Raw genomic sequence first — 25,765 nt, forward strand, 5'->3', positions numbered from 1 at the left:
AAGGTCCAGTGCCTCAGAACTGATGCCTTTACACTAGAAGGGTCTAAACCCGATCTTCTAGGCCACTGACTGGTCTACCTCTGGAGTTTACTCAACCCAGTACCCTCTCTTTCGGGTCTGTACATACTGGCGATGCAGACGCCTTTGACCCTCTCCCACAGAACTAACGCTAGGGTCTATAGCTGCCATCACTCTTTCAGGACTGTCTTACCTAAAGAAAGTACTGCTCACTCAACACTTGGGGGGTGATTACGATGGCGGACAGACTTTAGTCCATCCTCAATCGTGCCGGGGAGTGGGACTGCCTGCCTACAAGGCGGCAGTCCCACCGGTGGTATTACGATGCCACCGCCACCGTGGTGGTCGCATCTACCATCTTTAACATTGAGGCGGGTGCTGCTAGCTGCAATGTTAAAGATGCACTGTTTAGATTTCCCTGCACTACGTGGCATGCACCATGTAGTACCTGCCACTTAGTGCGGAGACATGTAAGGGGGTACCATGGGTACTCCCCTAGTGTACCCCCCACCCCAGGGGGGCCCACAACGGACCCCCAAATACAATCCTCGCCAGTCTGTGAATGGCGGTTCCACCACCAAACACCGACTGGCGGGGATGCAGCATTGTAATTTGACAGACGGTGCCTGCTAGGCACCACCACCATTTTACGGATGCTGGCCGCTCCGCCAGGCAATCGGATCGATTGCCTGTGGCGGATCCTTGACGGGCGGTCTATTCGCCCGCCATGGTCGCGGTTGGATTCCCCCTGCCATCCTAATTTGGCAGGGGGAAAAAAATCGCGGTCCGATGGCAGAAGACCCTCCACTGTACGGCTGGCGGGCCTTCCGCAATCGTAATCATCCCCTAAATACCCCCCCCTTGCAGAGAAGCCATTTAAGATAGGTGCCATCTGGCCTGGTTGTGCCACTGAGGGCCGACCCGTCTTCACCCCCTTTGCTGAGGGCTGCACCAACCAGCTAAGTCACCTCAAGGTGCCCAGGGGATGCACACCAAGGCTGGTACACCCAAAGTGCACCAGGCTGGAGTCTGCTAAGACAGAACCTCAGCAACCTGTCCCTCTGACAGATCAGAGCGCAATTCCTAATAGACATGGATTACTGACCCATCCCCCATCCTGGGGACTGACCTCACAGAACCTACCCGATTGATCACTCGGCCAGGCACCAAAACAACAACACTCTAGGGTGTTATCCTTTACTCTCTTTGGGCAGTCACCTACCCTACCCTGATACCTCAGAGTCCACTACTAACCTCCTTTCTAAAATCTAGGAAGTCAACCACCCCCACTCATATCTCCTCAGGGTCAGCCACCTAGTCCACCTAAGGAACTTAGGGGCTACCACCACACTACCTATTTCGGAAACCATCCTCCTCTGGGGCCACTACTAGGTAGCTCACTCTCTCCACCATATAACCAATGGGGACTGTGGGAACCACAACTTTCTAGCACCCGTCCACAACCCCCATTGTGGGAAAATATCTTGGAGACCACCCCAACCAACTGGTGGGAACCCTTAAGGGTGCCACTACTTCTGGGGAAAGCTCCAACCCTACCCTTCCAGTGATTTTGGTGCGTGCCAATGGCAAGAAAAATATCTGTGTAGAGAATGATTAGTTTTGGGCTCCCTCTCTGCAAACCTGCACTGCGCTGGAATATCCCGGAGCCCCTTAATCACCTTCCACACCCGAGAAGCAGGCCGAACCCTACACCTCAAATCTTTGTGGGTACCAATTGCTTTTCCTAAACTTCTAGAGAAGAACCTTCCTCCTACAGGCCTAGTTTGGGTAGTGTTGGGGTTCATAGGGACACCATCGCCTTGAACAATATCATGGAAACTTTCTTTGGAAGCTCAACCCACCCTCACTTTATTTGTAGACCCAAACTAGTCAAAACACAGTTTAAACATTAGACCTCTATGTCGTCACATGACGTGTGTGTGTGTGTGTGTGTGGGGGGTGGGGGGGTGGAGGAGTTCCTTTCCCATACCTTCAGTTCACATGACCAAACCTTTGAACCCCTCTCAGAGCCTTGCACTCTATTTGCTCATTAATGCATACGTAATGTTTGGAAAAACTGCTATCAATGCATACTGTACAGGATACTCTGTATCCTGTCGCTGAACACCAAAGTACAGAAACAGGCCATTAATTGTGTGGCCTGCACAAGTAATGGGTTCACATTCACCCTCCACTGGGAACCAAACACCCAATTGTGTTGCTTGACTCTCCCAGGGTAGTGGAGCAAAGCAGTCGAAGGCCTACTCAAGAGGTGGTGTGGGCGAGTAATCACCATTCACTAGCACGCAATAACAATAATAAATAATTGTCCAGTCTGTGCTTTCTCTTTAGAAAAAGGAAAAGTACATGTATTACACACATACTACTAAATACTACGGAGTTTTTAACAAATATACACAAGGCTAGTGAAAATACCTTTGGCAATATTGCATAATCACCTCTGCCCCCTTAAAGGGTCAAACAAACGCATCCGATAAGTCTATTGACTTGGACAAAGGTTCAAGATCAACGTACCACATGTCATAACACCATCATTTTAGGACCAAATGTAATAATCAAACTGATCAGTAATCAGTCAACACTATTATGTCAATAATGCATTTAGAAATCGACTTCTCGTGTGTCTGTGTGCTTTATATATACAATCTCAAATCATGAAATGTAATCTTAAAAACAGACCCTAGAGAGCATCAAATTCTTATTACATAAGATGCAACCATAGACTCAGCCCCTAGGGGGCACGGTACCACATGAACCTTCTTTTATACACCTTCAGGACCCAATAACTGTAACCTTAAGCTTAGCTCCCAAAAGGCGCTGCTCTCCCAGCCGAAGAGCTCCTGCTCCACCCTAGGAGTTTTTAAAAAGCCAAAGAAATCCTGGGATAGTCGGACTTAACTTGACCCTTCAAACATAGGGTCTGCACTATTGTTAAAATCCTTTGGGGGTAACTGCAACACTCATGCAACTTCCCCACACTCCTTTTTAGGTAGATGGTGGTGGCTCTCCCGTCCGGGCCACCCCAGGCAGAAAAGATTTCACCAATTTCAGATGAGCGGATCTCTAGCTGTGCTTGAGTGAGCTGCTGCCTTTCTCTTTGCTTGTTCCTTGCTGCGCAGCCTCGCACCACACAGCGTTGTCTTTTTATTTGGGGGTGCCCAGTCCCACTCGGATACCCCTGTGTGCTTTGTTTGTTGGAGGCAGACAAGGGAGCACACCTCTGGCTGCCCTGTATGCTTACTGCGCGGTCCGCACTTCCCTCTCCCTCCAGACAATGGGCACGTGGAGCAAGAAAGGCCTGCCACAGATGGCACTCCAACTTCCTCTTCCTTATCGGGCCCGGAGTTGGGGATCCCTGGACCCCACTGATGAAATCCGGCATGGGGGTGGGTTATCAGGGCCCTTTTAGCTCTGGGGAGGGAGTATGGGGGGCAGGCAAGCCCCCTCCCAGAGAAAATTCAGCAAATTTCTCATTACGGCGACTCCCAAGTCCTGGCCCACCCCAGGGGGTTTTAGCAGCTGGGCGACACCACATCACCTCTCTGCCCCAAACCACCTGCACAGCATGCTGGGAAAACAAACTGGCGTCACTTGTCATATCTTCTCTGGGGGACTCAGTTCCGCCCCTTGCGGACATCACTGCCTTGGCCTTTCCCAGTAACACATCAAAGGGAGCCCCCCTAATGGGTTGGCTCAGGTTGTCTGAGCTTCCTCCTTTGTTCAGTGGGCTTGGGCTGGTACAGTGTAATAACCGATTAATTGATGCAGATTCTGCTTCCTCACCGCTTTCCTCCTCAGGAGTTGAATGAAGCACTGTAAATTGCTCTCTTTTTGTGGGTAGGCCTTTGTTCCGGCTGCTGGAGAGAAAGGGTAATTAACTTGGCAAAGAAGGATGACAAAAAGGCCTGGGTTCTGATCCTGAGCTGAGCTAGAGAAACAGGACAATTCTGGATGACCAATAATCTGTATAGAAATTTTCTTGGAACTCTCATATTTGGGTTTGACATACAGACTCCACCACAGCTTGATACGCCACGGTCTCTGTAGGCCGATGGGAAGCGTGTGTGTATGGGTGTATAATGGAGTGACACTGCAGACAGGACAGTAAACCACACTGACTTTCCCCTAGGAGTATACACTAACATTACGCTGATGACTCTCAAATTATTTTCTCACTTTCCAAATCAGATCCCTCCTCTTCTGTTTCTACTCTTCAGTCGGGTCTACGCCAAATTGCTGCCTGGATGAACAATAATTATTTAAAGCTTAATGCAAATAAAACGGAGGTACTTATCCTAGGCAAACAGAAAGATCTTTGGGGTGCACGTCACTGGCCTAATGAGCTGGGTCCTCTTCCCCGTCCAGTTGACCACGTCCGTAATCTAGGATTTTTCATCGATGACTCTCTGAGAATGCACCATCACGCCACTAAAGTGTCTGCCACCTGTTTTGCTATTCTAAAGTGGCTGCGCAAAATTATTTGGATGCTGCCTAAGGATACTCAGAAAACCGTCGTCCATGCCCTTATCACATCCCGCTTGGACTACGGTAACGTTTTGTTTTTAGGTGCAAACAAGACAATATCCCGCAGGCTGCAACTTGTGCAAAACTCCGCTGCTCGACTTTTATGCGGAATTTCCAAACACGCTTCCATCTCCCCCCACCTCCATGCTTTGCACTGGCTCCGTATCGATAAGCGTGTTGAATTCAAAGCCCTTTCTTTTATGCACAAAATTAAGTGGGGCCGTGCACCCAACTACCTCCAGTCTCTTGTACGTCAGTATGCTCCAACTCGCACTCTCCGCTCCTCCTCCCTTGAGAAATTTGATGTGCCTCGGTTCAAACTCTCTAGAATGGGAGGTAAATCCTTCGCTGTTTTGGGCCCCTCTCTCTGGAACTCGATTCCTATTGCCTTGCGCAGAGAGCCATCCTACTCCCACTTTCGCTGTGCCCTCAAAACCTGGCTTTTTACTCATTAAATCTTCTCCTTTCAGCATTGTCGTCCAGGCGCCGGGAAACCCTTTTTGGGTAGCTGTTGCGCCATACAAGTTAAATAAATAAATAAATAAATAAATTATGAGGCTTACCCCAGGTGAATATCCAATTCTGCACAGTCCCCTCTGCGCAACGCTACCTGTGCACGGTTACTGTGCTGCGCACAACAGAAGTCTCCCACTCACAGTCCTCACGCATATGGACGTGTTCATTTGTAACCAGCCAAATGCCCCTTATACTTACTGCATCGCAGCCGCCTTGTCTTAAATGGCGGACACTGGCGGTAAACATGCACGGTAGTTCATTTATAGTTTGTGAGTCACCAGTTGTGGGGTTTACCCACAGTAAAAAAGATGCACACGCGGTGGAGAAAAAGGACAAAATCCAGGAGGACTTGATGGGAGGAACCCATTGCCTCACAATGTGCCGTAAATAAACATTTCTAGACTATTTCTTACTGGATTAACTCCTTCGATGCTGCGCAGATTCCGCCGCTGTGCTGACGGAATCTTGCGCGGGCGTGGTCATGACGGAATGGTTCCGTCATGAGCACAGCTCAACCGTGGGTCATGACGGAACCATTCCGTCATGAGCACCGAAGGGGTTAAGGATAATGTTACTTACCCAGTAAGCATCTCTTCTTGGCATGTAGAGCTGTAGATTCACATGCTTTGCATACTCCGGCCATCTAGTGTTGGGTCCGGATGTTTGCAATTTTCTTTTTCTAAGAAGTCTTTCCAGTCACAAAGTAAGGGGACTCCTCTTTCCATTGCTAGAATGTTTTCCCGCAAGAGGGTGAGAATGGAATAAGTGAGTGTGGTAAAGAGATGCCCATGCAAGATAAAGTGAATAATGAGAACTGCAACAACTACAGGTGCAGGTGGGAGCATGTGAATCTACATGCCGAGAGCAGATGCTTACTGGGTAAGTAACATTACCCGTTCGAGGCATGTGCGCTGGCGATACACAAGCTTTGCATAGACTAAGCAGTATTCTCCCAAAGCGGTGGCTAACCAGTAGATGTTGCAGTTGTCTGGAAAAGTGTTTTTAGCGCTGCCAGCGCTGCATTGGCTTGTTGGCATGCTAGTAAATCCACACAATAGTGTTTGGTAAACGTGTGTTGTGGACCATGTTGCTGCTTTACAAATGTCAGCTATAGGAATGTTACCTAAAAAGGCCACATATGCCCCTATTTTCCGAGTGGAATGCGCTCTTAGGGTATAGATAAACTTCTTTTGGCTTTTGCGTAACAAGTTTGAATGCACTTAACAATCCATCTTGAATACCAGATTTAGAAATAGGATTGCCTTTGTGAGGTGGTGTAAATGAAACAAACAGTTGCTTTGTTTTATGAAAATCTTTTGTTCTTTTGATATAATACAATAAAGCTCTTTTGACGTCAAGTGTGTGAAGAGCTTGTTCTGCTACAGAATCAGGTTGAGTAAAGAACACAGTTAACTCAACTGATTGGTTCATATGGAAAGCAGAAACCACTTTGGGAAGGAATTTGGGATTGGTGCGAAGAATTACCTTATCTTTATGGAGCTGAAAGAAGGGTTCTTCCAAAGTTAAAGCATGTAGCTCACTAACTCTCCTTAATAAAGTGATTGCAATGAGGAATGCAACCTTGCAAGAGAGAAATTGTAAAAGACACTTGTGTAACGTTTTAAAGGGTGGACCCATAAGTCTTGTAAGTACAATATTAAGATTCCACACTGCCAGTGAAATTCCTGGTGGTATAACTCTTTTTAAGTCCTCCATAAATGCTTTAGTGACAGGAACTCTGAACAAAGACAAATGTTGTCTGTTTTGCAAATACGCAGCTACTGGTGCAAGGTGTAACCTAATAGTCGTGTAGGCTAGCCCACATTGCTGTAGGTTTAAAAAGGTAACAGAATGTTCTGAATAGAAGCATATAATTTTGTTTTTATTGCAGTAAACAACGAATTGTTTCTATTTTGCGGCACAGCAAGTTCTGGTAGTAGGTTTTCTTGCTTCTTTCAGAATAGTCATGAAGTCTGGTGGTAAATTTAAATACCAAAACTCTATAAATTCAGGAGCCAAATCGCGAAGTTGAGCTCCTTGGGGTTTGGATGCTTGATTTCTCCATGGTTCTGAGTGAGGAGACTGGAGGTGAGATGTAGCTTTTGATGTTGAACTACTGAGAGCTCTAACAGTGTGGTGTACCGCGGTTGACGGGCCCATGTGGGAGCTACCAAAAATCAGTGACGTCTGTGTTTGCCGTTACTGAGACCTTTGATTGTGTAATGATGGATATGTGCACCCCAACCGGTGAGATAAAAATAACCCCAACGCTCAGTCCATCTTCTCAGAAGGTAAGAATTTTCTCCAGCCTAATGCGGGAAAAACTGAAATTATGCTGTTTGGCGACGCATCTCTGAGATGGTCCCTGAGCTGGTGGCCAGAGGAGCTAGGATCCACACCTACCCCCAAGACCATGGTAAAAAACTTGGGGGCACGCCTAGACCAGAAGTTGTTATTGAAGGAACAGGCCTCTACCACCACCGGTGCCTGCTTCCATGTCCTAAGCCTTCTGCAAAGGGTATTTCCCTTCCTTCACCTGTCCACTTGGAAAACCCTTATCCAGACACTAGTATTTAAGTCACCTGGATTATTGCAACGCTCTGCTGATCTCAGCGAATGAAGCGTCATTAAACAGACTACAGGTGGTCCAAAATACCGCAGCCCGGCTGATCTCCAATGCTCCCTCCCGCACCTCTTTCCTTTCCCTCTTGCAGAGCTTGCATTGGCTCCCAGTGCACAAGCGGATCCGTTTTAAGGGCACTTCGATCTGGGTCCAAATCCCTTCTTGTGGTTGCACGCTGCAAAAAATACCGGCAGGGAGGTAAAGCGTTCTTCCATTTAGCCCCGACCTACTGGAACCAACTACCCATCCAGCTGCAGGAGTGTGCCGATCACCTGCAGTTCCGGAGGCTTCTTAAGACGGCGCTGTTCTAATTGGTCCCTTTCCCTGGCCGACAAAAGCAAGGTCATAGCACGGAGAGACCCCGTGAGGGGTGATTCAAGCGCTTTATAAACTATAGATCAAATCAAATCATGTGTCTGATGTATGTGTCTGATGTTAGCATGACTTGTAGAACAGGATCGATGAAAGGCCGCACTTTTGATACATTTTGTGGGTTCCATTACTGCAGAGAGCGATGGGTGCGGCGGTCTACCAACACTAGATCTGTAATTGACCCTGTGACTGATTCCACCGACGTGCTAAGTATTCTTGTAATTGACACATTTGTAGTCTTGCATGAGGTACTATTGCAATGCATGAAGCCATCATTCCCAGTAGGCGCATGAAAGTCCTGGCTGGCAAGATATGGTTGGTTTGGAACTGCAGCAATAGAGTTTGAATATTGGAAATTTTGGCTGCATTGGAGGAGACTAGAGTCGTGTGAGTGTTGATAGTGGCTCCTAGATAAGATTATATCTGCAAAGACTGTAGGTGAGACTTTTGAATGTTGACCGTGAAACTCGGTTAGTGAAGTAGGTGTAGAGTGTTTTGAAGACACTTTTGGTGTCTAGGTAGGGGAAGACATTCATTTGTTGCCTTCTGAAATGAGCTTTTACCACTGCTAGGCATTTTGTTAATACCCTGGGAGCAGTAGTTACTCCGAATGGAAGTACTTTGAACTCATAGTGTTTGCCTGCTATCACAAATCTGAGATATTTGCGATGAGCTGGATGAATGGGAATGTGAAAATATGTGTCTTTTGAGTCCATTGTGGACAAAAAATCAAGCTGTAGGAGAGGAAGAACCTGTTGAAGCGTTACCATATGGAAACAGGTGTTCCTTGTCAAAGGGGGTGTTCAAAATGGACTGTTGAACCTCAGGCTTAAACCCCAAGATCCTAAGCCATGCATGCCTTCTAAGGAGAATGCTGGTATAGATCTTCCTAGCTGCAGTGTCAGCGGCGTCTAAAGCACATCTTATTGAGGAGTTAGAGATGAGTTTCCCTCTTCAACTAACTGCTGTGCCTTATTTTTGGGTTCGTCTGGGATATTTTTGAGTAGTTACTCCATCTGATCCCAGTGTGCCCTGTCGTACCTAGCTAGTAGGCCCTGTGTGTTTGCGATATGCCAGTGGTTAGCCGCTTGAACAGCTACTTGTTTTAAAGAGGCACCTATAAGTTTGGATTCTTTATCTGGGAGAGGTGCATCCCCAGAGGTTTGCGAGTTAGCTCTTTTGCCAGCATTGGACACTACTAGTAGGGAGTCAAAAGGTAATTGCGCCTTAATAAACAGGATATGATGGTAAGGGTATATATTTTTTATCTACCCTTGGAGTTAAAATACGTGCTCTGACAGGGTCTTTAAAAATATCATCTGCATGTCTAATAATGCCTTTAAGCATAGTATTTGAATTGACCTATGTGTGCACTCAAGTGTTTCAAATAGAAAGTCCTAAAAGATTTTTAAAAAGTGTGCAGCTACCAAATGGGGTTTCGTGGCGCAGGACAATGTGCAAGCCAAGGTTGCAGATAATAGTACAGTGAGGATTATACTTGATTGTAAAGGAAGGTCTATAGTTTCTTACGAAAAGCGACTGACACATCCTACGTTTCAAAGGACGAGAATTCCACCGTTTGGGGCCAAGGTAGGAGAACAAGCAGCCTCTCATACGAGTGACCCGGACTATGGGAACCAAAAAAAAAAAAAAAGAAATCGAGAAATACTGGCTAATCTCAACTGTCGAGTGGGTACCATGTTTAGCTTGGAACATGTAGCATAAAGCCTTAAACTCAACGTGTTTGCTCACCTTGAGCCAGTGGAGTTGATGGAGCAAAGACGGAGGCATGGCGAGGCAGCCAAAAATGAAGATGGGCAGCTGCATTTTGTATGAGCTGTAAATGGTGGACAGACGGCTTTATCAGCGCCCAGGTGCAATACATTGCCATAGTCACCAATCACCAATGTCTGCATTACGGTTCTCTGGGCAGCAGGTGGAATTAACCAGAGGATTTTTTTAGCCACTTGAGAACCGCAAAGCAAGTTGCGGTGACTCCCGACACCTGATCTCTGAGGGAGAGGTTGTTGTCAATGGTTAACACCCAGGTTCTTAACATTCGGGACCGGAGCAGGTAAAGGTCCCAACATGTTAGGTCAATGGGTAATTCCCCAGAGTTCAGGATGATTCTTTATGTAATGGTACCCCATGATACTCTGCTGCTCTGGCAAGGAGCTGTCGATAAGCCATATAATCATCTGGTGGAGATCGTTTTGCAGGATAAAGGTCTGGCTCATTGTCTACTGGAGGGGCAATGTGAAATCATTCCATGGGTCTGCAGGCAAATGAGTATAATCATCCTGATGCACATCTGGATCTGTATGTGGAGATCCTTGAGGTGTTATGTGTAATGGATCTTCAATTATTAACTGTGGAGAAGATGGTGGAGGTGAAGAGGGTTGTGGGGGCAAGATAAACAGGTCTACTAGCCATATCCTCCTCCTTCTTTAAGGGAATTTCATCAGATGTGTCCTCTGCAGGAAACCTGTGTTTTGCTGGATTTTTAGCCAAAATATGTCTAGCATCAGGTTTAATATTTTTTTTTTTGTTTGTGATCCAATGTGGCCTGAAGAACGTCTAAAATTGTTTCTGGATGCTCAAGAACATTGTCCTTGGATTTCGGTGTCAAAATCGACTTGTCTTTAGAATGTTTCAGCTCAGAATCGTGTTAGTGTTTTGAATCTGCGGGTTTCGGCTCCAAAGCATGTTTGTGTTTCGAAGCAGAGGGTTTCGGCTCTGAACCAGATTTGTGTTTGGAGCCTGATGATTTCGGGTCCGAAGGTAATTTCGGCGACTCTGTCCTGAGCTGGAAGGTTTGACTGTTTGTTTTGGTGCCGAGCCAAGAGGCGGGGCACTGGAAACATTGTCTCGGTGCCGACCTTTTTGCCAAGTTTTGGAAGAGGATTTAGGGGGCAAGGGGTATTTGGTACTCACAGCACCATGTCCCGGAGGCACATCTTCGGACACCAGATCGATTTTGAGCTTGGAATCGGACTCTGTAACAGAGGACCTCTTCTTCTTCGGCAGACGCTTCGACCTCTTCTTGGTCGGATTCTTCCCCGAAGATATCCGGAGTGTGTTGGATGCTTTGGTGCTGCATCTCTCGTCGTCGAGCCAGACGATCGCGTACGAGTCTTCTTCGACCGAAACGACTTAAAAGCGTCGCAGTCTTCCTCCTTGTGCTCCGGAGAGAGGCACACGTTACAAACTTGATGCAGGTCGGTGCGAGGGTACTTGGCGTGGCACCAAGGACAGAATTAGAATGTAGTCTGTTCCATCGGCAGCAGGCTGGCCCAACACGGCAAGGTCCGACGGCCACCCATGAGGTTTTCGATCGAAAATGGAGTTTGTGGAGCGATTTGATATGCGGGGAATGGCGAACGGAAACAAATACCGGTGAGGTTAGAGTGGATTGCGCACCGAGGGGGAACACGAAGAATGGTTTTCGAACCGGAGTGCAGCAATACATATTCGAACCCGATGGCGGAAAAAAACAATTTAACAATGGAGTCGATGCCCATGCGCACTATCAACGAAAGGAGGAGTCACCTTACCTCATGACTGGAAAGACTTCTTCGAAGAAAAACAAATTGCAAACATCCGGACCCAACACTAGATGGCAGGAGTATGCAAAGTATGTGTATCTACAGCACACAAACCTCCAACACAAAGTTACAGTTTATGGAGTACTAGGTCAGGAAGTATGAATGACTGCCAGAATTAGTTGCACAGCTGAAAATAAATTCTTAAAGACATTCACAAACATTTCAAACAGGTTTGTGCTTCTTTTTCAGGGGTATTCAAAGCCACCAGAATGACACAACACATTTGGAGTGGATGTGAAAAAGGTTCACAGCGGCTAAACAATCTTTTAGTTTCAAGCCTCCTGCTTCCAAAAATATCATCCAAACTCCTCTATGGTTTTTTCTTGTGGTCAAATACATGGTACATCCTCCTTGACCTTTAGCACCCAACCGACCCCAATCAAAAGCCATCAACCAATGGGCTTACCAATGATACTCTACACTGAGACTGACCATTTCAAGGCATGGAGGCCACTGCACAGCAGGAAGTTGGATGGATCGAATCTCCCAACCATGCCACCAGGCTTATCTTGCTATACCTCCTCAATCATACCTCAGTCTGCCCCCTTTTTATTTTTTTACCAGACTTGCTCATACCCAGCTTCTTCCCTGCCCCTTGACAGACTCTTTCCAGTCCTATCCACTCACTGTGCTTTCATGTTTTGTAAACTTTGCAGCTTTACCCACGGTTGAGTTATTTTCTGGGCACTTTCATGCTTTTCACACTATGATAATTTCCTACCCTCAATTTATGTCTCTCATCGGTCATGCTTCAACCCATTCATTGTACCCATACCTCCCACTGCACCGGTCACCATTCCTCTTGTTCCTCCCGTCATGTTCCTTTTCACTCTCAGTGGCCACAGATGTCCTAGAAGCACTAACACTTTATAGAGAATGCAGAGAGTGCACAGAAAGCAACATGACAGCGGAGAAGTACTGTGAAGAACTCTCTCCATAGGTTTTAGACTCCATTGAAATAAATGGAGTGACAATAAGGCCTTATTACAGTCATATTTCTGCTGTAGTAACAACTTCAACAATTGTTCAATGAAACCATTACCTTTGAGAATCTTGGATCCAAGGGGAACGCTGCCATCTTTCTTCCCAGAGAGGTGAGAAGGATTTGATCCTCCTTCTGTTCCACAGCACCTAACAGGCTCAACTGCTCAATGGCTGCTCGAATGGCATCTGTCACAAAGATTAGTCAAAATACTTATTTTGGGTCTAAATAAGAAGTTTATAAAAAATTAAAAGTAGCGTCCGTAAAGCGGCTTTCATAGTGCGATCCATTTAAAAGAAAAAAAAACACAAAGTGTGATTCTTTGTTGGAGAACATTTTTTGCAGGTACTTTTGAGAAGTGTTGACGGCGCCCTGATGACAACAGAGTCTTTCCATATTATTGAAACATGAACCATGCTGCTGCGTGTACAAATGCAATAAATCTGACCATCCACTGGACATACTCAGTGAATTGTGCCTCCATTAGTGGAAATGTGTACATAGTCTCAGTTTTTGCCAGAGAAGATTGTTCATTAATATATTTAATGTAGACCCTCATGATGGCGAACTAGGATAAAGAGTAAGAACCTATTCCTTCATTATCATGTGATCTTCACTAATAGTCACTAAAAACAAGACATGCTTATTACTAGCACATGGTAGTAGGGAAGATAGGAGGACTGGTAATATAGGAGAAAAGATAGTAAACTGCAAATTAAAAAGATCCTGCAGAGCAGCCTGACCACTTGCATGTCTGCTTTAAAGCCAGCAAATATATGAACATGTGACTTCCAGAAAATGCCATTAATTTGATCACTACTAAGCAAAGCAACTTGATACTGTGCACCTCAAATTGAATAGCTGCTAGACCTATTCCAAAAGAGACTGGTGGCCTTTTGGTAACAAAGTTACACATTATGAATATCGCTTGACTGTTGCTAGGTCTGTGCAAATAGCAGCATATTTAAACAGCTGCTTTGTTTTTCTAATAACTTTGGTTCTGACAAGTTAATGTGGAAGGGCTCCTTTCACATGTAGAGTGTAAACTGATCTTTTAGCTAGAAAAGTAAACAGGGAGAAAGGAGAGTTTGATTCATATGAAAACCCGTTAGAATTCAAATTTGTGTGAAAATGCTTTATGCTCCAAGAAAATTTTAGAAAAAAAATCAACTTTACAAGTGTTCCGGAACCCTGCACATAAGTGGAGATATTAAAGCATTTATGAAATTGAATGAAGATGCAAGCAAACAGATACAGGAAAAGGTAGATAGATATATTTAGTTTAATAACTACATGTTGTTTGCAGAGCAGTGTTCAGGACTAGGTACAGATTTTAGCATGCACACAAGAATGCACTGGTGTGTACACGTATAGAGTATTCAGGAGCATGTCTATCCTCAGATACAAAAGCTCCAGGATACTTTGAAACGTAGATACACACCCTAACCAGAACCTTTTTTCAAAAAAGTGATAACACCCCACAGCCTGTCCTAAAGGATAAAGCTACACAATAATCCACGTTCAAGAACATTTTTAGATCCAATAAAAACTCACATGCATCACCATTATAAACACAGACCTTCATACCCTCTATCCTTACACTTGCGCATAAGCTCACCTGGAGATGGTTTGGACATGAAGTCAAACTTGAGGATATTTGGAATTCGTATGGCTAGGAGCTGCAACAACACACTGGCTAGGTTACATCTGAAAAAAGGATGTGCACATTGTAAAATTTCCTTGGGGCATTTTTTAAAGCATAAACAAAAAGCGGACATCACTTTTCTCTAGATCTGTTTTTACCAGGATAACAATGAAAGATACATTATTCGAATCCTTACAGATAAGAAACTTGTAAATTTATTGAACGCTACAGATTCCGAGGATCTTTCAATTATCAGGATATGGTGTGCTCATCATCATATAGGAGTGTTCTGCTCAATAGATACACACCAGGGCCCATAGTACAAATATGGTACACTGCCCTGGCCTCTACAGATCAGGTCAGTGCCCCCATCACCATGAATGTGCTGCAAACACGTGACTGCCAAGGGGCAGGGCATTAGTCCAAGGCAGACTGCCAGCTTCAAACAAACAGTCCGTCTTTCACTAATGGTTTGTCTGTACATATAGCAACCTGCATCCAACTGTAGGCTGAGTGCAGCGAGTGAATGGATTTATATGGTGTGGGTGCACAAGCGAAATGTTTTCTCATTTGCGTGGCCCCTCGACTCCAGGCAAATGAGGGAAAGCTAGTATCAGTGTTACAAGTGTACTGGCAGGATCAGTGTTTCATCAAGTACCCTACAAACATTTGCGACCCCCTTTGCAATACCAAAGTGCCCTGGTACACAAACAGCAGGCGCACATGCCTGCCGCACTCCTGGATCACTGTTGATAATACATCTCATGGCTACATCCAATCATACAGTTCCAAAAATATTAACCTAGATCACAGTTTGTGATTCACATCAACAGGCAGGGACAGAGATAGATGGTCTTTTAAAGGAGGGCAAACCTTTTATTTGCCCTTTTATACGCTAAAAGTACCTGTCTAACTAAAACACTTGCTTAGTGAATTTAGCCATATGGATCAACCATGTTTAAATGAGATTTCTACACTTCTTTTTAGAAAATGAAACTTTCCAGTAAAATTCTTCAGCCAATTAAAGTCCCTCAGGAAACGTACACTAAAAAGGTTTTTGCACGATTTCATAAAGCAAGTGTTTCCACATGTTTATTCAATGGCTCTAAATGAACTACATGGGAACCACTTGTTAAGCACAGAATTAAAATCAGAACAAATGATGGAATTTGGTTCATTTGTTAAGGGTTACTTTATAACTAAAATGCTCCTGGCTACAAGAGAATTCACAAGTGTCATATTAATTAATATGGTGTTACTGAGGCAGATGTTTTTGCTTCATTTCGCATTTAAGAAAAATCCTTCACAGGATTTTTTTTATTATTCTGCATGTGATAACGAAGAGAAACCAGTGACAATGTGAAATCTTTCTCACACAGACCACCTTTAGTGGGTTTCCAGGACTATCCCTGGCAGACAGAATAGAACCACATACAGGGAAGGAAAGGTTACTTCTCGTAACCCTAATTCTTCCTTTTAAAACTAAAAGGAAAGAAACTAAAGCAGAGTGGCAGGCAGAATCTCTAGTGCAGCGTAGGCTAAATGTGCTCATTAGAGTTCCAGGCGTTCTAGGGGAGGTGGATGGGGTGGACGGGTTGGTTATGAATTGTGGACAACTAGAATTACAAGCAAGTCCTTCTCCTTAGGGGATTTTATTTAATATCCCTACACACTTGCATGGAACAGCAAGTTTCAAGTGGTTAGAAAGCAAAGATAAACAACTAGACGAATCATGAAATATTTTCATTTAAGAGGCTCGCTTGTGTCTTTTCTTTGGAATCAGAATCCAGGCAGCCGAATACCATATATGTTTGCAATTGCTTAAAGTGCTGCTTTCACAGTTTAAACACAAGCAAGGTTTTTTGCTTTGCAATGAACTATTGCAAATGATACAATTTGCACAGTGGCCACACTGAGGTTAACCCATACATATATCCACCATGACTGTCTGGATTACTGCTGGTCAGACTGCTATGATCATCTTTTTCTGGCTACCAGATAGTGAAAGAATATTTCAGATTCCCTCAACAAGACCCTGTACATCACACATTCTTTCTTGTAGAGATTCTTCATAGCAACTGTGTTGTCTGCCTGCACCAGGACTGTTGCAAATGTTATTGTAGGAAGAAAGGGACTACGGGTCTGAAGGATTAACCTCAAAACCAACATGAAGAGATAAGACTTCTCCTTTTGCGACTTAGAGCCACATGTACTTAGAACTGGTTGCAAAATATAGGTATTTTATGATCAGTATTTTTGTGACCAGTGTGGTAATTCATAAACTGACTTGTGTATTAATAGGTCAGTTCGCAATTTACGGATCCCTAGGGACTCGCAATTCGACCTACCTCATAAATATTAATGAGGTAGGTCGCAAACTGTGCCATCTCAATACTGTACAGCTGTCAAACACAAGCCCAAGAGAGCGATTAAGCAAATCTTTATAGTTTCATTCTTGGCATCATACCTTCTCCATTAATAAAAATAGATATTACTCACCTGATGTAAGCAGAGTCAACATGTTTCAATCCCTGTATCGTACAAACATCTGGTTATTGCATCTAAGCAAAAAAAATTACTTTCTATTCATTTCACAGCAGTGCTCTTCCAGGAGGACCGGTCAATAACGATAAGTGAGATAGCAGCACACCATGCTTCTTACTTATATGCTAAAAAGACTAAGCTGCTGCCTCCCGAATATCAAGTACAAGAACTACCTTGGCCAAAAACGTTGCAGCCATACCACTTGTGGCCAATCTCCCAAGCATGAGGTAAGCTCATCCTGAGCCAAAGCAGAACTGCTTTCCCAAAACCAACAAACAACTGGTTCTCCAACCAGATTGTTTTAATCTTAGCACTAGAGAAGCTTAGTTATCATTTGTGCATCAAGCCTTTGCAGCTATTCATCGTCCTTGGATGGGTGAAGTGGCATAAAAGATGAGGAAAGTGTAATATTGTGACCAATGTGGACTTGTGACTACTTTAGGAAGGAACAACAACGTTGAGCTCTTCCTTTGCTCATCTTGAAGAAAACGGTGATCCATATTTCACTTCTGTCCATAGAGTATTCAAGTCATTCCTCAAACATCAGTCTGCATAGGAACAGGTGAAAGAAATTTATGATTATCGTGAAAGGTCTCCTCGCAGCTAACCGTGCTTTTAATTAATCAGGCATTGTATATGTCGTGAGGTTTATCATTTTAGGAAAGTGCCCATTTTTGACATCGTCACCCCCACTTTTCGCCTGGTATTTGATGCAATTTTGACAGAAGTGCACTGGGTTCCAACTATTCAGGTCCCCAGTGCCAGATCTTTCCCTAAAACTATACAATTGTTCCCCAAATTGGCAATACCTTTAGCACCCCCGTAAGTCCCTAGTAGATGGTAGCCTTGGTACCTAGGGCAAGGAGACTAAAAAGGGTCCCTAAGGGCAGCAGCGTGTATTGCTCCACCCCAAGGGACCCCTCAGCACTCTCATGCAAACTGCCATTGCAGGCTGTGTGACATGGAGCATAGAAAAGTGAAGACAAAACATGGCACAGCGACTAAGTGCAATGCCTGCAGACACTGCATGCAGTACAGGTAAGTCACTCTTACAGCAGGCCTTACATCCCTAAGGCAAGGTGCATTATACAACATACGTGGACATATCTGCGTGACCAGATATGCCCCGTGATGTCTAAGTCGATCCTTAGATATTACGAGTGAACAGGGAAGCCATCTTAAGTACATGTGCTAGACTCTGGTAATTAAGAGTTCCCCAGCTACATGATGGCTTCACTGAAACTAGAGATGTTTGGTATCAAACAGCTTGTATTAAGAAACCCACACTGATTCCAGTGATGGATTTATTGATACATGCACCCAGAGGGGACCTTAGAGGTGCCCCGTGAAGACCTACTGACCACTAGTGTACTAGCTGACTGGTGTAGACCATTCTGACTCCACAGACAGGTTTCTTACCGCTTGTGAGAGCTCACGCTCTTTGAAGGCAGAAACAAAGGCTGCTCTGGCTGCAGGGATTGTCACCTCCTCCAAGCAGTATGGCTAAGTAATCACCATAACAAGGCATGAGGCATAAACAGCCTCTGCCGCCTTTGATATGTGACCCACAGGTTCCACAGATAGGAGAAATGCCACCCCTGCCACAGGCCTATTTGGCACTAGGACAGGCGGGGAAATTGGCTAGTCAGGAAGCATGTTTCCTATCAGGCTAGTTCCACCCCTAAGGTGAGCGATCTGACGTAAACACAAAACTTAGAATTCCACCATCTAGGTTTGTGGTGGACTTAGGCTCTCTGGGTGAGGGTTATGCTCACTTCCCACAGGAAATGGTCATATAGGGAGTGAAGTCGCCCTAAAGGTAAGCAGCCGATTGGTTATTACTTGTCACTACCCTTTACACCCCTAAATTGAATATTTAGGAGGCACCCCTGATGCCAGGAACTCTGATTCGACGGATCCAGATGAAGAAGACATAGAAGAGCCGGAAGACAATGAGAACAGAAGACTGCTGTGGACCTTTGGTGCCAAACCCTGCCTGCCTCCACAAGCCCGACAATCATGACCAAGTGACGGTTCCTGCAGCTGAGTAACTACAAAGAACCCTGATAGACTGTCAGCCCTTCGCAAATTGCCAGAAAGAGTAGAGGAGCTACTTCCCTGCAGTCGAAAGGCATCAATGAAGCAGAGTCTGGTTTATCATGTTGCCTTTCCCCAGCCACCCCGCACAGCAGCTCCCTCAAGAAGAGGTACCTGTGCTATGGAAGGTAGGATCTGTCCCCCTCCACTGAGTGAAAGGACACCAGGACCGGCCTGAGTCAGTTAGCAACAATACCTGGGCTACAGAACCCCTTTGCAGCAACCAAGGCCTGTGTAAGTGCAGTCAGAAGTTTAAAGGCACCGAGACAGAGCTGCTGCAGAAGGACGTCAGCACCGAAGAGACCTGCAGAGGCCCCGATTTCTGCACCCTCAACAGGCAAGGACCAAGGACGCACACAGCCCAGCCTAACTATCCATTCTGCACCCAAGTACCCCAACTTATTCCTTTTCTAGGAAACATTGCTGCGTAAAGATGCAGTTAAGTGAACTGTTTACTTACCTGTGAAATTCTTGGTATCAATATTTCTATAAAATACAACAATTTTCTAAATTGGCATCAGATTTATTCTTGAGTGTGTCTCTCGTTTATTTCCTCTGTGAGTACAACAAATGCTAAGCACTACCTCTGATAAGCATACACTGCTTGTCCACACCATCACAAAAGAGAGCATTTAGCATTATTATTTTTGCCTCTGTAAACCAATGAGGGTTGCCTGGACTCTCTACAGAGAATTGCTTTGTCCGTTCTGATCTTTTGTAGATTTTTTTGATTTACTGTTACACAAAGCAATGGACTCTAAGTGACCATTGGAATAAAAGACATCTGCCCTCATTGTAAAATGAAAGAAAGCAAAACAGAGAGCATTTCAATTTGATGGCGATTGCAAACTTGTTTATCTCTACCCAGTCAAGGCTGGTGGCTTGTGGTCAACTCAATGTCTTTGACCAAGGCCCAATACTATATCTTCAAAGTTTACCCAAACTACTGATGGAATATTCTTAAAGATTTAATCCCTATTAGACCAGAGATCCATCCATAACAACTGTCATGAGTAGCCTGAAGGGAAAGGGCTGACTTTTCAACAGATTTTCTACTTTGGCTCACTGTTACAAATTGACCTGCAACTTCTAAGCCACCACTACCTTATTGAATTGAGTTCTTTAGAATGGATTCCACTGCTCCCATAAGCATCAAATGGAGGATAATGCCCTCGGTCTAAAGTGCAGATGTACACATGATGCATTTGGGCCAGAAGATAAAGCAAATGCTTACGTTTATAGTGCTGTTTCTATCCTCTCCAAATTATACTGAACTATATCAACTGGAGTGAATGCCACTCCCCAAAAAAAGGGTGAAGTGGTGTCAGTGAGGACTTTTCTACATTTATCTATAAATGTAAATATTAAAGAAGGCTGCATGATTACCTGAAGTGTGAGTTTGCTGGCACCAACAGTCAAATGAGGATGATGATGAAATAATTTTTATAGAGCCCCACCATTACCCTAACAAAGGCGTCTTGGCGCTACCAGACAGAAAACATCAATCCGTTTAATTAAACAACCATGTCTTAAAACCTCTCTCAAAATGATGGCATTCCCCCTTAAATGAAGTGGGAGGGGCTGTTTCATAGTTTGGGGACAAAAAGGAGAAAGATTTTCCCCCTTTGCAGGCCACGCTTATTCGGGGGACAGTGAACAGAAAAGCATTAGCAGATGGTAAAGCTCAGCCCAGAGAGTAGATCTGAACTTTACCTGCTATAATTTCAGAACCTACCTTGTAGAAGGCCTATGAGACATAAAAGCAATTCTGCATTGGATTCTTCTGCCAAAAGGTAGCAATGCAGATTTCAACTGACTCATTACCCTTAACTTGTGCCAACAAAATAGCGGCCCAATTTTGCCTTTCGGTAAGCTGCCTATCGCCATAGATGGTAGCCCCAAATATAAAGCATTACAACAGTCCAAGCACAATAGTGGCTTGGACTACCTCTTTATGAGTCGGTTTATGAATAAATGGGAGTACTTTAACCAGCATACGTAAATATAAGGAGGAAGCTGAAACGTCATTTATTTGTTAATCCATAGTAAGAATATTGTCAATCAGCATCGCCAAATTTCTAGCTTCAGACACTAAATCAGAGGGTCACCAATTTGGTGCATTGGTGATAATCAACTTTCCAAAACATAACAACTCCACCTTATCACCATTTAGCTTCAGAGCATTGACATGCATCCATTTCATCACTGCAGCAAAACAATCATGCAAATTTGAGGCAGCTTCAGATACATCCATCCTGAGACAACAATTTAGGTATCGTCAGCATGTAACTCAAGTGCTAGACCGCATTTTCTATTAATCAATGAAGCAGAGGGAGAGCCATATATTAAAGAAGGTAGGGCTAAAAATACCACCTTGGTGCACCCAACACAACAGTTGTCTTTTATTAGAGGAAATATTTGCCATTCTCATCACTTAAGAATGATTGAATAAGGATGAAGAGAACCACTCTAGGGTTTTACTTAGCACTCCAACCACCTGCAGTCTTTGGCGCACAACACTATATGACACCGTATCCAACGCAGCACTAAGTTCCAACAGGATCAAAGGCCATGCTGCATCCGTCATCTAATAGCATCTTCATGTCATCCAAAATGGACACCAGAGTGGTCTCAGTACAGTCGAGTGGTCGGACATTTACTTGTGTATTATCAAGCACTTTGTTTATCTCTAAATGTTTTTTCAATCATCTATCAATATTTTATTCAAATATTTTTGTGACATAAGGTACTTTCGAGATAGGCCTGTAGCTTGACTGCTTAAGCGGGTTTGTTGATGGTTTTTAAAATTAGTTAACTCTGAACATTCTACCATTGTGGGGGCAGACTGCTGAGCTGATCGATTACACAAATCTGTAATAATTGGCACTAAAGAATCCACCGCCGGATGATACCAAATAGCGGGGCAAGGTTCTAATGGAGAACCAGACTTTATTGGTAGTAGAAGGGTTTCACTGTATTAAACTGTAGTGGTTCCAGGCATGATAATATCGAATGGGGTGTAGGGCAGCCATCCAAAAGTTCATCGTCTAAATGCTCTCACTGGAGGAAAGAAAACAAAAAAAAAATCCAAATATTGCTTATCTTTTCCCTTACGCCACAAAAGATTCACTAAGCTCTGTAGTCCAATCTCCCATTTAGAGAAGGAGGGGAAAAGCAAATCTTATACTACTTTGAAGTATTCTTGGTCTGAGGTCTCTGCCTCTAAGATTTTATTAGAGTAAAAATCATTTATTGCCAGCCAGCAGAGTTTTTTTTATAATAAGTTTTCAATTCGAAATTGTAGACCTTTCCATCTTCCACTGCATATGTAATTCACCATTTACATTAAAATTTACAGTCATCAATTCTGTGGAATACCAACGAGGAGATGGAGGCTTTCTTTTTTGGGATTTTACTTTTACTGGCCCCCTTAAATCTAGAGCTTATGTGATCACGTCATCAACACTAGTTACAAACTGGGTGATCTCCCCAGTGTGATCCCTACTCTGCATCGGGCGACTGCACAGGGTCTTAGTAAATGAGGCCTGTGTGACCTCTGACCAGAACTGTCTTACTAAACAACGCCCTACCCTGTACCATCTAACTTACAATGGTATATTACTATCTTTTCGAAATGGTATCCGTAGTGATTGGACCATAACAAATTCACAGGAGTTCCAACTGTCATGAAATTATTTGCAGAGAAGACTAGATCAATCAAATGTACTGTTTCATGTGTAGGTGAAAGAATTTGTTGCCCTAAATTTAATGCTGTCATGGCATGATAAAAATCCCTAGTGTCACAATTGTTCAATATATACCACCACATATTAAAATCCTTCATCATTAAAAAATGAAGATTTTAATAGGCTAAGGGGCAATAACCTCTGCTAAACTAACCCAAAAATTGGTGCAGTAGGTGAGAGGCTGTTATAGTAAAAACAGTTCAGAGAACCTGACCCTTCTGTACAAAAACGGAACCTGAAACAAGAGCAAGTGACAAACAATGGTTCTGTGGGAGCCTTTTGTTAACCAATCAATTTAACTCTCTTGACATTTTCACTTAATTTATTCTCAAAAATAGCTAAAGTATAAAATATATACACAAAATAAGTGCAGATGGCGCAGTGCCCAAAGGTGAAGTGATGTGCAATATTTACAGTGAAACATAATAATAATAAACAGTTTTATTAACCCCTTCGATGCGCGTGACGGAGTGGTTCCGTCACGCGCGTCGGTCGCGCTGTGCGGGTGACGGAACCACATCCGTCTCTGCCCCGCCCGCGCAAGAACCCTTCAGCACAGCGCGGTAATCCGCGCCGCGCTGAAGGGGTTAAGCACACAGCTACCCCCAACGAGGTGTCCCGGCGCTGAAGTACACAGATCAGGGTCAAGAGAGTGCCAGATTAGTCAGAGCGGCAAAATAGCCATGTTTTCAGGGACTTGAGGAACTCAAGATCCGACTGAATCAGGTGAAGGGGAAGATTGTTCCAACATTGTGTGACGCCCACTTCAACAGATTTGCCGCCCATTCTAGATTTTAAGAACCGGGGATGACAAAGAGGTGTTTGTTATTGGACCGTAAGAGTCTAGCTTGATGATAGGGACGTAGTCTCCTCTTTAGATAAAGAGGCCCTTTTCCATGATAAGCCCGGAAGGCTAATATCAAAACCTCAAATTCTATTCTCTTGGCAAAGGGCAACCAGTGAAGCTGTTTTAAGAAGGGAGAGATGTGATGACGTAGTGGGACCCCGCAGATCAGACGTACCGCAGCATTCTGAACAGTCTGAAGTCTACGGAGCAAGCCCACTGAAATGCCCAAATATAGTCCATTAGCATAATCCAGATGGGAGGTTATCAACGCATGTACTACAGTTTTACGGGATGCATTGGGCAGACAGTTAATGAATTTTCTTATGGTTTTAATTCTACCGAAGCAGGTGGCTGAAACCGCTTGGACCTGCGTAGACAGGGACAAATGCGTGTCCCATCTAACGCCTAAGTTCTTAATTGAGTCCTTAGGTAGAGGTGCAGTGCCTAATTCCGCCGGCCACCACAAAATTGAAGAGAGGGGGGACGGTTGGTTAAAAAAAAATAAGATCTTAGTCTTATCCACGTTGAGTTTTAAAAAATTACGGTCCATCCACGTTGCAATATTTGTAAGGCACTCTTTTAAAGGCTCAAAAGAAGAGGCAGACACATCCCGAAAGGTGAGCAACAGCTGGGTGTCATCCGCATAAGATATTATTTCGATCCCACTTTTAGAAATCAATTCTGCCAGAGGGGTCAGGTAAATATTGAAAAGAAGCTGGCTCAGGGCTGAGCCCTGCAGCACACCCCACTTTAGGGGTTTGATAGGTGAAGTGAAAGGGTGGGTCCGGACCGGTTGCTTGCGATCAGATAAAAAAAGATGACAACCAGTTAAACACTGTTCCCTGGATACCAATGTCCCGGAGCCGATTCAGGAGGATACCATGAGAGACGGTGTCGAATGCTGCAGATGAATCTAGCAGCACCAACACCGCCTTACATCCTACATCTACCGCCCAGCGAATGGAGTCAGCCATGTCAATCAATGCTGTTTCCGTGCTGTAACAGGAGCGGAAACCAGATTGAGAGTCATGAAGAAGATCATTAGTCTCAATAAAACCGGCCAGTTGCTGATATACTAGTTTATCTAAGACCTTTGCCGGGGCAGGTAAGAGCAAAATAGGTCTACAAATGGGATGTCTTTGCTGCTCAATCTATATTCATTGATAACCGTTCACAGCTGATTGCATTCCAGACAAACCCGTAAAAATGCTGACATGGCTTTCATATTCTTTTATTTGGAAGGGGGTTAGTGGGGTGGGGCAGTTTAAGAAGCACTGCTATATATTGATACTGATAAAGCCCGAGTAATAGTGCAAGGTAGTATATTTCTTAAAAGGACAATGGACCCTCACTCCAAGAGGTGGCACGATTCATCATCGGGGCTGCTCCTCACCCTGGGCATGGTGTTTTTATTCTAGGGCGAGTTCCTCAATGGGAGTTATTTTAAGAGGAGACTTGTTGGCTATCTAGTGTCCATATTGAAATGTATATAAATCCGTGCGCTATGCTATTCATCTCGATAAGTTGCAAGAGGCTGAAGGTGGGGCTTTATCAGTTCAAAATTACCAAAAGATAGACAACAATTTCACCCTAAGGCAACTTGTCTAGGCCGCTCATATTTAGTCCATATTGAGTCCAGTTTTTGGAGTCCCTGTGAGGAAAATCATTATCAGCCCAATTGTCAAAGTCACCATAGTCTTCCGTTCTCTGATAATGTCTAGTGAACTCTAAAACAACACTATTGATGCCAAACATCACTCAACATTGTGAATTTGTTTGTGGGACTAAAGGTTTTCAGCCAGTGGTTCATGAATGCAGTCTGTCTTTTTGACAGTTTTTTTTTTTTAAATTTTGAGGCATGTCTTAAGTAAATGCAGTGGACGTTTTGAGGCTGCATTTACAAATCACGGGGTATCACAGGACCTGTTGCTAGTATCTTAATCATCAGATCTAGCTCTGTTGGTGTAATCTACTATCGCTTCTTTTGCAAACGCAGTATTTTTGGGCAGCTGGCGACCAAGTCGCTTAGAAGAGCATGGAACCCTTATCGGGTCAAGCCGTTAGTATGTACCTTTAAAGAAATCTCCATCACATGAGTTCATTTATGCCTACCAGAGACTTTGAAGTAATTTAAAATATTTATTAAATGGTTTTACAAAAAACATTCAATTTAAGAAGAAAATGAGCAAGATGAATTAAAAGTTCCTGGAAACTGCAGATTTTCG

General features: G+C 44.1%; 1 protein-coding gene across 2 annotated transcripts in view; it reads right to left on the reverse strand.

Annotated features, from left to right (window-relative positions):
• The window catches only part of DHX33 (DEAH-box helicase 33), a 199,595-nt gene that overhangs the window by 20,670 nt on the left and 153,160 nt on the right, over nt 1–25,765 (reverse strand). For both annotated transcript variants that reach the window (XM_085649563.1, XM_085649562.1), the window contains exons 8-9: nt 14,280–14,368; nt 12,722–12,849 (exon numbers count right to left, since the gene is read on the reverse strand). In XM_085649563.1, coding sequence (XP_085505689.1) covers nt 12,722–12,849; nt 14,280–14,368 — 217 coding nt within the window. The remainder of the gene's footprint in view (nt 1–12,721; nt 12,850–14,279; nt 14,369–25,765) is intronic.

The sequence above is a fragment of the Triturus cristatus genome, chromosome 3_2 (genome assembly GCF_964204655.1).
Source record: "Triturus cristatus chromosome 3_2, aTriCri1.1, whole genome shotgun sequence".
Lineage (NCBI taxonomy): Eukaryota > Metazoa > Chordata > Amphibia > Caudata > Salamandridae > Triturus > Triturus cristatus.